This window comes from Uloborus diversus, chromosome 7, assembly GCF_026930045.1.
Source record: "Uloborus diversus isolate 005 chromosome 7, Udiv.v.3.1, whole genome shotgun sequence".
NCBI lineage: Eukaryota > Metazoa > Arthropoda > Arachnida > Araneae > Uloboridae > Uloborus > Uloborus diversus.
In genome coordinates, this window is record NC_072737.1 from 148,519,814 (window position 1) to 148,536,922 (window position 17,109).

At 33.6% G+C, this 17,109-nt stretch overlaps 1 protein-coding gene across 1 annotated transcript in view; it reads right to left on the reverse strand.

Moving 5' to 3' along the window:
* LOC129225692 (ceramide glucosyltransferase-like) overlaps positions 1-8,630 on the reverse strand; it is a 44,768-nt gene extending 36,138 nt beyond the window's left edge. Inside the window, exon 1 of the mRNA XM_054860169.1 lies at positions 8,518-8,630. Within this exon, the coding sequence (XP_054716144.1) occupies positions 8,518-8,615 (98 nt within the window). The 5' untranslated portion in view covers positions 8,616-8,630. The remainder of the gene's footprint in view (positions 1-8,517) is intronic.
* Between the last annotated feature and the right edge of the window lie 8,479 nt (positions 8,631-17,109).

The following is a 17,109-nucleotide window of genomic DNA, read 5'->3' on the forward strand; positions in this document are numbered from 1 at the left end:
AAACAGTTTTAGAAGGAGAGACATTTCAAAATCCCCCCCCCCCCCCCCCCGGCAGCCATTTCAGCCAGCGATTCTGTATTTAACTTTGACATTCAACATTCCCAAAGAGCATGAATTTTGTTAAAAACTTTTCAATTAAATGAGCAAGGCATAGTAAGCATCACAAATGCAAAAAATCTTATACCCATGGCGGATGCAAAGAGATTGAGATTTTCAAAGTGACCACGTTAAATGTATAAAGAATGGCAAATTTAAGAATTTATTTAAGTAATTTCATCTTAGAGCTTGCTTTACAATAAACGTATTATTAATAACAATCACCATAGATTTCTAACTTTTTGACTCTCATAAAGGACACAGAATTTGGCTTGAAATTTTCTCTTTTCTCCATGCCATATTCACCCGTTAGTTCCCTAGCATTGGGCACTTACTGGCCCCAGGGAGAACATATGCTCCATTTTACAGTTCTCTACCAGAAAAAGACTTTCTTAAAAATTCATGCTAGAGCAACGGTTTCTCTTTTTGCATCTGTTTACAAGTGTGAATAGACATTATTAAAATTGAAGTATGTCGCACCTATAGTATAGGGTTTTTTTTATCAGACAAATATTCAAAATGACACTTAATGATCGGAACTACGAAGTTTGTTCCTGAATGGACTGAAATTTGTAGCGGTAAACAAATGCAATCTTCTCATTAATTTTTTAACTTTAAAAAAAATTTAAAAGCTTATATGTGGTGTGCCCCATTTATTTCCTCTCATTAATTTTTTAACTTTTAAAAAAAATTTAAAAGCTTATATGTGGTGTGCCCCATTTATTTCCAAGTTTTTAATCGTCATTAATTTTAAAAAAAAAAGTATTATATTACTAGATTGCAATAATTTGGCTTCTGCGTGTGTATCACTCACTTATTAGCCTTTTTACAAAAAAAAAAAACTTCACTTGGTTTTGTGACAAAGAATACTTTTTATTTCAGTTTCCTGAATTATTCTAAATTTTACAAGACTCCCTATCGTTATATTATTAGAGATTTACTTTCACATAAAATATAATTTAATTTAACTAACAGCAAATATGTAAAAGGAAATATAGCAACTTAGAAGCATATCCAGACGCTTTCAAAAACCACCACTAGCGTTTCATTCAAAAAAAAAAAAAAAAATGTTCGAGATGTATGGGTGAAGGGGGGGGAGGGGTCAAATGTTAAATAGACCATCTGAGCGAAAATAATGCGGGAATGCCCCCCCCCCCTAGCCTCCAAAACTTTACAATGTGGCCCGCGAGTGAAAAAGGTTGGAGACCCCCTGGTCTAACTGATGATAAAGTGCTATCAACTAGCAGTTTTTTGTCACCAGGTAACAGTGTAGCGATGGGTATGACTAGTGATTGCAATACTGGTTTACCAATACCGAATACCAGTATTTGGAACTATTTTGAAATATCGTAATACCGGTATTTGATGGGGTAGAACACCGGTATTTTCTATATTTGTTAAAAAAATGAATTGTTTTTGATTAAAGAGTTTTCAATTGAACTAATTAGATATCTTTTTTTGTTTAAATATAAATTTCTTTTTCAATGAGTTAGTTCCCAAATTCATCTAATGAAGCAAACATTTGGCTTCAAAAGCACAAAGTTATAGAATATGAATGAATAAAAGTAGCGGAAGGATTACAAAAAGATATTTTTATCGCCAGATGGTGTAATTAATCGCACTTTCATGAGTTTAGTGAACCATGTTTTTATTTTCTCATTTCTTTGACTTGCCCACAAGTAAAAACTAATTTTTTGTGTAATTACAAATGTGTTTGTGCTATGAACGATTTATCTTCAATGCTTTATGATTTTTTTTTTAAATAATTATGTCAACTGTCTTGAATTTTGAGAAAATTTTTTTCTTGTTAGTATAACAAACAGTAATTTGTTGTCACCGGTATTAGCGTGCTGCTAGCTGTTTTGTCTCGCTATTTAGCTTTGTACTAAGCGTGACAATATTTATAATACCTTGAATATATGTACAGAGATAAGGCATAATCAGTTGGAACATATTTTTAGAAATATACAGAATTGTAAAGAATTTGGAAATGAAAACGAAAAATAAACTAACAAGATCCAATTCTTGGTAAATTTCAAACCAAAGGGTTAATAAAAAGCAAACACAAACCTATTCTGATCAAGAGGAAATTGTTGAGTACGATGTTAATACTGGGAAATAATTGTAAATTAGTAACTGTTCTTCTATAAATAATAATAATAAAAATTAAAAAAAAAAAAAAACTACACACAATACAAAAGAAAAACCCCGACTCACAAAAATAATTTTTTCAAGTTTAAGAACAAATTATTTGAAGATGAAGGACTTCTAGGCAACTACAGGAATATCATGCATTATTAACAGTACCATCGACATACATGAATTCAGAAAAAATATTCTCAACTGCAGGAAATTTGTTCACTAAAATGAGTTCCAGTCTTAGTGACAATGAAATATATGTATTTTGTTTGTGGCTACTATTGATTTTTTATTATTATATTTGTTCTTTCATTTTTGTTTGTTCACAATAATTAAAAAATTCACTTTTTGCACAAAATAAGGCAATGAAACATTATGTTTTTGAATGTTTTTGCCAAATTTTTAATACCGGTATTACGGTATCAAGTTAAAAAAATACCGAATATCGATATTGCATTTCTGGTTCAATATTATAATCTCTAGGTAGGACAGAAGAGATAAGAACGTGGTTCGCCTTATTAGTATTCCTGTCACCAGGTTTTGGGTGGAAGATATGATCCATTGCTGCATATGCTGCTCATTTGCACGAACTGTAGCGAAAAATAGAAAATAACAAATTACACTGTGCAGCCAAATAAATAAATAAAAAGTGGGGGTCATGGGAGAAAACAGTGATTATATTTGGATCAGAGGGAGGGTTGTTTTACATAAGAATCAGAAAGAATGGTGCTCCCCTAATATATATCAAAAAATATATCGAAAATGCCTTTTTTTTTATCCTAGGGTTTGCTTTATAATTTTTTCATTTTTCATGGTAAAATCCGGGTTTTCGACTCCTATAAGCTCCATGTCCAAAAAATGTTTTCTGTTGTAAAAAATGTTTTAAATAGGGCATGAGATGAAAACACTACTTGTTGCATTCGAACCGCACCAGATCTTCAATAAAGGGATGCACCGCCCCCATCTTTTATCACTATATCAAGAAGTGTTAGGAGGCGGTCCATGACAGTGACAGTGAAGGCGATCCGTGAGCTATGGAATAGCAGCAATGTTATATTGCAAAAAAAAAAAAAAAAAAAAACTTAGTTTCGTTTTTAATCTTAATTATTTGTGAATGTAACTTGAATAAATATAAAGAATGAGGGAAGTTTCTTAACGAATGATATGCGATATGACTCGTATGCACTGTGCGATATTTTCAAGATTTGTTTAAAACATATTTTTTGAACATGGGGCTCATAAGTGTGAATCCGATACTCGAGTTTTACACCGAAGAATTAAAAAGTGAAAGAATTGTAAAACAAATCCCTAAAAAAAGAGACATTTTTAATGATCGCTTGAATATTTTGGAGGGAATGCCCTGTACAAGACTCACCTTGCTCCAAATACGTATGCTTTTGAACGTTGCACCTCTCTAAACACTCATAAGAATGTTAATGGTTATTATAATACTCCCTTCCTGTCCAAATAAAAATTATGGCCATGAAAATGTCGAAAACTGAAAGAAAATGGGGGTTGAGATGGGACGTTGAAGCTAAGCCCCTTCCAAAATCTTACCCTTTTCCAACCTACAATAGTCTAATACTGTACGGAGCTCTAGATTGCGTAGAATGTAAGAATAAAGAAAATGTAAAAATCTTTTATTCATGCGTGTGTTACTTTAAAATAATATGTGTATGTAGTTTTAATACGTTTTTCAAATTTCAACAAAATCTGCTAACTCTCTCAAAACGTCTTTTAGCAAAAAATCTTGCATTTAAAATGCTTTTTCCCATCGTTCAAAAATGGTAGAAAACAGTAAAAAAAAACTCATTACAAAACTTAAATTTCTTTTTGGTTCAAATCGAAATTTATAGCGGCAGCGGAAGTTCTGTCTTTCTAAACTCAATGTACCGATTCTGGAAGTGTCCTGTCTCATAGCAAAGCAGGGGGTCTTCCTAAGACCCTGTGGGGTGACCGCGTGTGAAGTTAAAATACTAAACAAGTCAAGCAACAAGCGGAAACCTCAACGCCTGAAGGTTGTCCATTATTGGGATGTCAGCTAATAAATAACATGTGAGGGGTCCTAGATACAGTAAGAATTCCTTCTCTGATTGGATGCTCGTCTGTCACTCATGTGAGTTTAGCACATGCCTTCTCGCCATGCTGAAAAACGAGCTCTAGTGAAGCGGCAGGCAACTTTCAAATTCGATCTCTGTCCAGCCGCACCTTAAGTGTTTGCTAGGGTCAGGTGGGGTAAAATGGTTATAAAATAGCCTACTTTTGGATTTTCACTCAAACATTTTTGTTAAAATATTTTGTTTCTATTTTTTTTTTTTTTTATGAATACATTACACATGTTAAGGGTAGAATTAAATGATTTTCACACATAATTTGATACAATTTTATTTTTGAGAGGACTGTTTATGACTATATGTTTTCTATACCCATTTTACCCCAAGCAGGTAAAAATGGGTAGCCTGTGGAATAAAACGGGTATTAAAGTCTAAGAAATGATAAAAAGCATACTATTTGTTCAATGCAGTCTGATAATATAGACGTAAAAGTCAGTAAACAAAATTTAACTATTTAATTTTTAAAAAATAGTGCAAACAGTAAATTTGACAAAATATTAATAAGGTTTCTTTCAATGCATGATATCCATACTTGTCTTTTTTTTTTTTTGTTTAAAGTTACGGCCTCTATTGTTAAATTTCAGCTCATTAATTTTTTTTAATTATTTGATGTTTTTCAATTAAATCCATATCGTGTATATCAGGAAAAATAAAAAAAAATCCCCCATTTCGGATTATTTCACCTCATAATATTTTCCTCAACAGCCATATATTCGGCAATAAATTCTTTCTTGCTTGTTTCCTCTAAGCATAATATTTATACTCAGGCACCTGTGGTTAAACTTTGCTTCATAAGCATATTTTTAACAGTTTCTATTCCAGATACTTCCTCTGAATGGAAACTTTCTTTTTCCATTATTTTTTATTTTCTTGTTTTTTTAATTCATTATTTTTTTTTAACTTCAACTCTTAGCCTTTCTAGTCAATATTTCCTGTATTTGCCAGCATACATTTAAGTTGTTTTAAATAACTCACGCAGGTAGTTGTTAAATTTCAAGTTCTTGTTGAAATTGCAGACAATATTGCACTTTTCAAACGTTTATAAGGTGACGAAATCGTGATTTGTTACATATATTTTTTCGGATTGAAACGAGGACCCTGTTCTGAGAATTTAAAGGTACATTAGAGAAATTAGTACCATCTGATTGCAAGTAAATACAAATGTGACTACCAGCAACAGGCTGGGCTAAGCATATTCTGAGGAAATTGTTATTTTGTGTGCAAGTGCACACAAACTCTAGAATAAGTATACCATTCTCTTCTTATTATTTATTATGATGGAGCGAAGTTTATTTTATAAAGTCATGGCATTGCATATTTTTATGTTTCAAACATTTTAAATTAACCACAAATGGATTAATATTCATTTAAAGGAAAATATGCTGTATCTCTTAAAACAACGTGCTGGAATGATAAGCCTAACCATATACCATTTTACCCTATTTTCAAAATATGAGATTAAAAATAGAAAAAAATCTTTTTTTTTCTTCCCTGTAAGTTGAAGCAGCAGCAAAAATGTTCAACTAAAGATATTATGACACAGTAATGAAAATTTCTCAAAAATCAAGAGCTGTAGATAGAAGTTTAAGCAGACAACATGCAGCTTGAATTTATCTACTTCAATTTAAAGTATTACCTCTCACTAAAAAAATAATCTACTGAAAAAATATATTTTGCGAAATAGAATTCAGAACATCCAAGTATAATGTCCCACTCAAAATAATGCAAATTTAGTTTAAAATAATTTGTTTTTTAAAACCATATATTTTAACTACCCATTTTACCCCCCACTACCCCATTTTACCCCACCTGACCCTACATCTTTAAAGTATAAGTAAGTGTTATGCGTTTAATGGTCAAAAAAATTATACTTTGATCTCGGATTAAATATTTCTATATAAATAAATACATTAAAATCAGTGATTTTATAGAATACATTAAAAACAGAAACGATCATTGTAGTAGAGTGGAACATTGATTTTGCATTGTCCGTTTCATACGTTACCCTGCTTTTCATAAAAAGATCGAACTCATTTTCCTCTACAAGATTCATTTTTTCCCATCAATCTTTATTTTGAGACAAATTTGTTTTTTAGCTGTTAGACGTTGCTTTGGCATTCCTTCTATTTTACCTTTTGCCAAAGCATAAAAACTAAAATACAGTCGAATCTCGTTAATTCCAACACTTAAAATGAATTACCCGCCGAGACAAACTACATGAGACAAACTACATTTTTGCGACCCTCATGTTGTTGTTTCTTGATGTTTAGATAAGACCAACAACAATAAGTTACGACCAATTGATTTGAATGTAAACAAAGAAGCAAATTTGCAAAAAATATGCTTGACTGTGTGCTATGAATGAAATTTTGCAAAACAAAAAAATCATTTACATTACAGATTTCTTTTACAAGTCCATTGGCAAAGTGTAAATTATAAAACAATATGCTTAGATATTTAACTCCACCCCACATTTTAAATTTTCCCCCTTGGTATGTTTTCTATCACTAGTCCATCAAAATAAACAAAATCAAGATTCTACTAAATACAAACTAGGCAAAATATCACACCGGCCCCAACAACAGAAGTGGCACACAAAACAGCTTTAAACTGACTTATTCTCAAATACTACACAATGCATCATACAAAATGAACATAGCTGGCAACTTAAAAAATCTTACATTTATGCGGTGGCTATATTTCTACACTTTTTTGACCATTATAAAGCAAAGTATTAAAATTTAAATTATTATAACATTTTTCAAATCCTTACCTTTACTTGATCTGTGCTTTTATAAGCAAAAAAATATAAAATAAAAAAAAAAATATTAAAAAATTTGAAAATTTTACACCACGCCTTTAGGGGTTGCTCTCAAAAGCGCTGGACGAAAAAGGAAACTTCAATCGTTCGCAATTTATCGTAAAATTAAAATAAAAAAAATTTAAAAATTGTACAAATCTGCCATAAGACTGCACAATCGTACAAAACATCCTAAAATCTTACAATGTACGGCTAAATTGTAAAAGTTGGCAGCTATGAACATAGCAAAATGGGCTAATGATGTTATGTTTGTTGGTTTATCCGGCTTAAATTAAAATACAATTAAGGATAAAATTCTTCTGAAGGCAGAAAATTTCATGTGCCAATATTGATTATGTTAAAATCAGCACAAAGGTATTTATTTATCTTATTGATTATATTGTTCAAACGCCACCACACATGAATTACATAAACTATGAGTTTTGTGGCAAGAAAGAGCATGAAATTTAGATTTTAAATCAACACTTAGCACATTTCACAATTTTTTGAGTTATGTCACTTATGTTGCCAGGGTACAATAAATCCAAAAATATTTGTACATAAAACGAAAATATATACTATTCTTCTCTTAAATTAATGAAACGTTTACATTCATATTTCATAAGAGAATCTTGAAACAAACAGGCCCAACATTCCCTTTGAACGTGTTTATAAAAGACGATATTGGAATTAAGGAAATTCATGAAAAATTAATTTATTAAATTAGGAAAAGACAAAAAATTTTTAATACAAGGCTTAATTGAGAACATACGAAATTTTCATGAAACTTAATACAATTAGTAAGAAGTCGCGATTTCGCAAAATAAAAATATAAACAAAATAATCAAATGTTGGAAGGAAAGAAAAGAATAAAAATGCATACATATACATAAAATTGCTTGAAAATATGATTTTTAACATGAAATTACTAAGCATTTCAAGTAATATTGCTTTTCCCCTCTATCGAACAAGACAGCATCGTAAACTGCAATGTTAGGCAGTCCGTGTATGGAAAAACATATCTGTCAAACATGAAATTTAGTGCTACGGTTCATTAAAACTCTCCATTCCTGCCCCTGATGGCGATTTAATTTTAACCATCTACTTCCCCCCTGTGTGTAGTTATTGATTTAAAAAGTTACAAAATTTGTGAGTACAATTGCACTCGGAAGCGATTGTCAGAGCCTCGCCCACTTCACTAAGCCTAAATGCCTTACGAGAAGCATTCTATCTTTGTAACCCCATTCGATCAACACCGGTGAGAGCTCAGCTTCCGACCGGCGTGTGAAAGCATCCGATAAACAAGGTTTAGAAATATATTTTTAGCCCTAATGTAAATAGAAGTGATACGTGGGATGAAATCCTTACCCATTAAAAATTGCGATAATATGTAAAAGCCAGACGAAACACCATCCACCAAAGAAAAATATTGCAAATCCATATAGAGTATAAAACAGCAGAACCATTTCGGTGTCCCAGCGCCTTCGCTGGTTTTGAGAAAAAGAGGTTGCCAAATCCTCTGTACTAAACTCTAGCTCTTGATCTGACGTGAGGCACATCCAACTCATTGCTAAAGGATTGTTTATGTACAGTAAGTCCTGGGTACAGTAAATATGGTGGGAGAAATAACTTCTTAAAAATAAAATTATCAGTAATTTACTTGTCTAGAATGTGAAGATTATCAAAATGATTATAATTTGGCGAAGTTTCGCAGCGTCGTCAGGAGCTATTATTTTCTGTTTCTCTATACATGTGTTTTTTCAAACCTAAGCACATAAAAAAGCTATCTTTAAACTTGCTGAACTGTTCATCAGACATATTTAGATTACTTTTCTTCAGAAATCTTGGAATGTTTTTTTTTTTAACCTTCAAAACATACAACATATTATTTTCGCTCAAAAGAACATTTTACTATTACTATTCCAGGAGCCTCTGACCCCTTTCAGATAACGAAGGGCTGCGTGCCAGGCGCCTTGCCTTAAAAGAACATTTAAGTTGTTGTGATTTTAATAAAGTGAAGTGAATTTTTTTATTGCTAAATTTCCTAATTTTTGCAATGTTTCATGTTCTTAATTTTTGACTGACATATAATGGTAAAATACTATTTCTACAATATCGAAATTTCCGTTTTGAGATTTGATGACTCGATATAGTCATCGAATGACTAAGGAAGGGCGCGCTAGAATAATAGTGATGTAAGTCAAAAATTTTATAAATTGAGTAAAGCATTGGTTTGTGTTCCTATTTAGTTCAGGTTCGTCGTTTCAAACATTTGAAAGGGCGGGAGGGGGTAAGGGTACAAACTCAATATATAGGGAAAAAACGAAAAGAAAAGGGATAAAAAAATACATTTGCACTATCTTTCAAAATCCAGGGCCCCCAATCTCCCAAATGACAAACCTGCTTGCGTACCAATTTCCAGGAGAAAAAAAAAATCCTTAAATGCATGGAGCGCAAGAAAAAATTATCCAGAAACCGAAACTTCTGTTCAGATGAAAACGACAGGATGTGAGTCTGTTTCCACGTCAGTGATTGAACCAGCAGCCCAGAGTTCATCCGAGGGGATGACGGATCCCGGGTCGGATTAAGATAGTTTAAAGATTCAAGATTAAATAATTTTTTGGGGGCCCCGGACTCCTCTGTATTTAAACTTCACAATTTTATCCATTGGATAAAACGATAGTAACCATTGACTAAAACAGTTTATTAGGAGCTTTCTATATAGTGGGGGCCATAAGCAAGCGCGGATCCAAAGAGAGGGGGGGTCATGACCCCCCCCCCCCCCCTCCCATTCCAACTAGATCAAACATTACCTAATAGAAACCTATAGCTCATCAGTTTCAGAACTTTTCGACGGAGAAATTGAAGTCCAGTTTGTGTACAAATTTAAATTATATCTATGGTTGTAGCAAACGTAAAAATACTAGGGCGCGATATGTTCTATCCCCTCCCCCGTACCCCGTAAACAAGGATGGTGCAAAATGGCGTCAGATATATTTAAAATCTGAACGAAAACGCTATATTGTTTGGTAAGAAATTATTTTCGCAATAACCGTAATACAAATAAATACTGGAATTCAAGCACTGAGAGCACACTTTCGTAAATGACAATAATAATGTCATTTTTTTAAATGAAACTGAAAAAATAAATAAATTATTAATAAATCGGTAAAAGGAAGTATTTTAGAAAAAGAAAAGCACAATAAAAGCATATTTTATAATAGTTCTAAAAATTTTCGGAGTGGTTTTAAAACCGAAAAATCCATTTCTTAAATATGGCCATGATTTCAGCCATATTTGCTGTTACTTACATTGCTGCAGAATATTCCAAGTAAAGTGATATTTCAAATAACATTTTCTGATTCAAATGCATTCAGAAAAACTTCAATTAAGCTAATATGAACTATTAAAAAATAAATTAAATTAAAAAAAAAAAAAGATTTCGATGCAATTTTTGTTCCCCTCTTTACATACCAATACACGATTTCCGTTTCTTCACTTCGTTTCACCCAAGAAAATAAATTAGTATTGAAGTTGTCACATTTTTCTTTAGAAATCCTAAAAGTATGACAATTCCAATAATTATAGGCGGAAAAAAATTAATAATAATACTTCAAAAAAAATTTTTTTTTTTTTTTCAAAATGAGAATGAAGGCAACGGACGTAATGGAAGTAAAAAGATTTATATAAGCGAATAATCGACAAACGGGAAAGCTTAATTTTGGAATTAATTCTAAACATTTAAAAGGTTTCTCTACGAAAACTTTATCTCGTAATCTTTACCATCAGTCAGAGCAGGAACGATCAAACTCTCAATTTACATAAATTGCAAATTTACAAAATGTATACCAAATCGAAAAGAAAATCTTAATTGCATGAAATGATACTTATCTACTAGTTTTGAAATATCCTACCATAATTGTGCGTGATGAGCAAAATTATTGACTTTTCTCATACTTTTCGAAATTTGAACTGGCATAGATAACTTGACGTTAAAATTGAATGATATGAATAGGGGCATTAATTTGAATAAAAATAACTAAATGGGGTAGTTTTTATTAATGCGATACAAACATTTCTTTCAAAAGTAAAAAAGTAATGGTAGCAGAACTCAACGTCTCATATTTTACTTGGCGGCGTTTGCAATTATTTCTTTCAAAAGTAAAATAGTAATGGTAGCAGAACTAAACGTCTCAAATTTTACTTGATTGTGCGATAAGAAACAGAAATGTATAGGATACAACAACTAACTTTCAATTATATATACATTGAGCAAAATCCATACAGTGAAAGAGAGAGGGAGATTTATTCTTAAATGATGTTTGAAAATCTTGAATGTATAAAAATCGTTTTTAGTTAAATTTTGCTACAATTTTGTGAGTTTATTTTTTCCCACCATGTTTTTGTATGAAACTTTTTCTGTTATTTCTATTTTTTATTACTTTTAATTCTTAGATGAAAGCCTAAACACCAGAATACAGCACTACTATCGTTATTTTATTAGATATTTATGTCACAATATGAATCTATATATATTGACATGTGATGAAAACATACTTTTTAGGGCAAGATATTCAAATTCAAATTTAGTTTTGCCCCAAATGCAAAGTGTATTAAAGAGTAAAATATTCGAATTATAGTTCCATGTACCGAGTCAGTAACGTTCATATGTTTCACTTTGTTCATTTATTTGCTTATTATTTAAGTATTTTTATCAATACACTCTTGATTTTCTTTTTCTTACGCACATTCAAATTTTCCAATATTTTAATACTGTATCTTAAAAAGGAAATTTCAATTGAAAAATCTTCAAGTTACATACACTTGTCACCCCTGTTGTCATACACTTGTTGCCCTAAATTAGACACCTTTCGGTCAGCGAAGTAGAAGTCTACTTCTTTAAGCAATGAAGCGTGGAAAAAATTTTACTTAGAGCATTGATCATTGATTAATGTTGTGGATTTTCTCATAACTATTTTCATAAAACATAAGCATGACAGTCCTTTTACCTTTAATAATTTTTTTTTTAGTTTTAAAGAATTGGCATCGGAAAATCATCGAAAGCAAGGCATTGATGTTACAAATACATCGATGTTTTTCATTTGTATCATCGATTTTCCATTTTTATATCTATATCCGTCCGTATACATAAATGGAAAAAACATCCATGTCGTATCCCTAGCCAATGGTAGGGTCAGGTGAAGGAAAGTGCGACGGCGCACACTGCTGCATCCTCGCACCCGGGGGGAGAGGTCTTCGAGATATTTAGGAGGGAGGGGGTGCAATATTGTCTTTGGGAGGGGCATCCCTGTCTTTTGCTAATGCGCTCTCAATGTATATCTTTTTATATCCATCCCCCTGTTTCTCTTTATTTCTGTTTTTGCCTAACTATCTAATTTTTCCATCGATTTATTTTTTTTCTATCCACAGTCGGATCTCGATAACTCGAAGCTTGAAACGCAAATATTCCTTTATCTTGCAGTTTTTATTGTGTCCCACACTGTTGAGACTGTTTTGGAAACTTCCCATAAGTCGAACTATCAATACTTCGTACTTTTCAACCGGTCTCTTGGTATTTTGAGTTGACTGTAAAATCTACGTGCATGTCTGCTTGAGTGCAGAAATTAATGTAACCCCCTCCCCCCCCCCGCACAAAGCAACATTTCTTCAATATACACGGACGAAATAAAAGAGCGAGCGAGCGAGAGAGAGAGAGTGTGTCGGAAATGATTCTTAAGAGCAGTGACAGCCTTCCGTCCTCGTTATGAAAGGTAGATACGATCGGTTTCCGCCTGTTATGTAGGACGAAAGTAAGCGTCATCATTTAGCACTAATTCCTCTTAAATAGACGTCATGGTCATGCCACTTTCCTCCTTGCCAGGAGGTTGCGATAAACGATGAAATGATTCATTCCGCATGCTGAAGACATCGCCTCGGAGGAGTAGCTCCCCATTCACTTGTTTTCCACTTGCACTCTCGCTCGCCTTCTCGGGGGACGTGCACCAACTGCGTTGAGAACGTTCCACAGGACTGACTTGTCATTTCACATTTTCCCAGAGAGGCAGGACCGCAGAGAGCCAAGGCGGGCCCCATTGTCAGTTTTGTTACTACCGACCCCCTCTCCCCCCCCAAAAAAAAAGAAAAGGAAAAGAAGAAGAAAAAAAGGGGGAGGGGGAGAGAAAAAATAAAATCTGCTTGCAAGATAATAATTAACTTTTTTTATAAGTACCACAACAGTTAATACCAAAAGAGTAAATGTTACTTTATCTTTGCTTTTCCGCTTACTCGGGGAGACTCCCCCCCCCCACTTTTTTCTTTCCTTTTTTGCGTCAGTCGCCTCCCCCCCCTCCCCAAAGTCCAGGGACTCTAGTTTTCGACCAGGGTGACGTGGTCTCTTGTCGGGCTTGGGGAGAGGGGTGCTTGTCAAGGGGCGGGGAACCATGTTGCAGACAGTTCCAATGAAAAGGGGGTATTTTGGGCAGGGGCGCTCCAGACTTAAATTTTTGGGATGGTTGTGGGAATTTGGGGGCTTTTGTCGGAATGAAACTGAATTTTACCAAGTGATAAAATATGAGCATATACCTACAGATATCTGCATCTGATTAGAAGAGACATAGAGAATCATTATAAAGTGTTTTTTTAATTGCATTTACTGTTCGGACACTTTTTTTTTGCCGGTCGTAATTTTCGCAAAAATGAAGATATTGGTAATGTTGCGAATTTTATATCAACTGAACCAAAAGTGTATTGCATAAAAAAGTTGAAATATTTCGCGAATTTTTTGCGATTACAACGTCTAGCGAAAATCACGAAATTTAGTCTTGCGAAAATGAGAGCTATTACAGTCCTCAATACTGTCTCCAACTTTGCTGGATGGTCAGACAATATTGCCAAATGAGGACATTTTTTGGAGGTTACAATTGCCTCCCATCACCAGGGCGCCTCTGATTTTGGGGTTTGGTTAGTTTCCCTATTTGGAGGCTGGGGGTCTCGTTCTTAACTGATGTCGTATTTAAAGGGAGTGCACGGAATCATTCTTGGGTGGAATGTACCCCTGGTATACCTATGTACTCAATATATATATAATTATACAGAAAAAAAAAGCAACAAATTACATGCGTACATATTTTGATGGATCACATTTCGAAAAATCAAGGCGGCAGCAATTGCTCCCTTCTTTATGGCGAACCTAGTAGTATTAAAACTGTTGGTGAAGAACTGGGAATTGAAGAAATTAAGCGCTTCTTTCAGTTTTGAACAGCGTCTCTTTTATAAAGAGAAAAATTGAAAATGAGAATCGCTTTAAATGAGTTCTGCTTCTAATACAGAACTGAGTGGTACCGCTTTGCTAAGTACAGAAGTGCTATTTTCCCTTAAGCTTAAAATGAGGAAATGATGAACAAAGATTTTTACCTTAGTTTAATGGTGGATCTTAACATCCCTCTTAACGCAATCAAAGATTGCCCCAAACCGAGCTTTTAGGACTTCACCTTAGGAAAGGGGGAGGGTCAGTGGCGTAGCTAGGGAGGGGCGGAGGTCCCGATCGGCACTTTTTGGAAGGCGGTAATTTCACACTTTTGATGCGAAAAATTTTAACGCGTTTTCCCAATAAGGAAGTGATGCTATTGATCTATTACTGGTGGCGAAAAAGACAAAAAAAAAGTCTTCTAATTGTACTGTTTTATTACGACTATGATAATAAAATTACTCTTATACAAAACATCTGTTTTCCATGTGGACATCTCAGCACTATTGTTTTTTTTTTTCTCTTCCTTCGTCTGAAGCTACAGACTGAGGGAAGAGAAAGTGTAAAGTCAAGGGACCATGTTTTTTTTTTTTTTTCTGCTGTTAAGGTTAACTATTACGGAGGAAACAATAAATTTCCTGACCTTTCGTTATATGATGAAACTACCACTTGATTTTAAGTAAGTTCCCAGGAAACCACCGTATTAAAAAAGAAAAAAAAAGCAACACTTTTTTTAAAGGAAAGTGACAACAATGGTGAAAGGGATTTCTTGTTCATTTTCAGGATAGCATTATCTGTTTTAACAATTACTTTGATTGGTCATTGGCTACAAAATTTTCGCTAAGACAGAATTAATTTTATGTTCTCTTTATAAAAACAATATTCACTACTCGAATAATAATTACTTGTAATACTGTATTATATATTAACTAATTCCCTTATATAAGGAGTTTCATATTTAGTCATTCATTTTAAGGAAAAGTTTTATTTAGTAAGATGATTTCTAGGCAAATCCTTTCACATTTCGACTTCTATTAGTGAAAAAGTGAATCATCCAAACTTGGTAATATAGCAATACCGGATCTAGGGAAGGTGAGGGGGTGAGTCTTGCTCGAACCCTGGTTGGCAAATTCGGAGTTTATCAACATTTGGTGAGTCGCTCAAACAATGATCCAAAAGAGAGTTATAGTCTCCTTTTGAGAAATCAAATTGACCCTAAATTTGCGTTTCTAAAACTTGAAATTAGGAAAATATCCCCGACCTTTGCGCTTCTTCCTACTGTCACAAAGCTTAAAATGCATTTTCAGGACTTAAAAATTTCCGGAGGAGAGCGACTTACCATCCCTTCCTCGCTTAATTTGGCCAAACATAGCCTAAAACAGCGTTTTTTTTTTTGGGGGGGGGGGGGGCTCGTTCTCGCCTTTCCCCTTTTCACTGTCTTAATTGTGCCAAAGATAGTTTTAAAAATGTGTTTTGAGGCTGAAAAATTTTGACCCGCTGAAAACAGCTTAAAATTGCGTTATTAAACCCCCCAATAAATGTCACATTTTTCGGAAAGGGCAACCGAATCTTCCTACCCCTTAATGTCACCAAACAGCCCAAAAGTGCAGTTTTAGGCCTTGAGTCTCGAAATATTTCCAAAGGATAACGCCCACCCTATCCCTTCACATCTTATCTTTTAGCCTAATATTGATTATTGAGTTTTTATAACTTCAATACCAAAAAATTCCTCAGGGCGTTCAAGCCCTGAGAATATGACCCCTGATAAGCCCCTTCCTGTATAATGATTTAAGATAGTCTAAAGTGTGTATTTAGGCCATCAACTTCGAACTTTAAAATCTCCATCTCATCTAATGTTTCCAAAAATAGCTCATAGTTGAGATTTTGAAACTTAAACTTCAAAAAAATTCTAAGGTAGAGGCCTCAGATGTGTACGAAATCATTTAAACGTCATCACAGTTGGCTCCGAATTTCGTTTTTAGAAATTTCTGAGGGAAGACCGGAAATCTTTTTTACTTCCTTTTACAAACGAGCTGATGTGTGCATCACATGACTTCCTTTTACTCTAATTTAATGTCATTTCCTTATTATTGGCAATTTTAATGTGATTAAATTGTTTACTCTCTAAATATCACCAACAGTGGCCAAATTGAAACCAGATTTTAAAAAAAATCGCCAAATTTGTCGCAAAGTCGACGACAAAACTTGGCGACCGAAAAGACTGGCGATATATCGCCAAGTGTCCGCCAAATTATAACACCACTTGAGTTTACGCAGAAATTAACAATGATTTCCCCAAAAAAGGGCAAAAAGACCTGCTTTGGAGCATCCGAATGCAACTAAAAAGGAAGGTGCACAACTAGACCCCACTAGGAGTCTACGTACCAAATTTCAACTTTCTAGGACATTCCGTTCTTGAGTTATGCGACATACATACACTCATACGCACATGCGCACATACATACGTACATACAGACGTCACGAGAAAACTCGATGTAATTAACTCGGGGATCATCAAAATAGATATTTCGGGTGTCTGTACGTTCCTAGGCACATATCCACGTGTGGTCGGGTTGAAAAAAAAAAACTCAACATTAATTTGGGGGTGAGCAAAATGGAAATTAAGGCTGATTTTTGGGTGAAATTTTTTTCGCGAATCCAATACTTCCTTTTTTTGTAAAAGGAAGTAAAAAGGAAGTATTGTATTCGCGAAA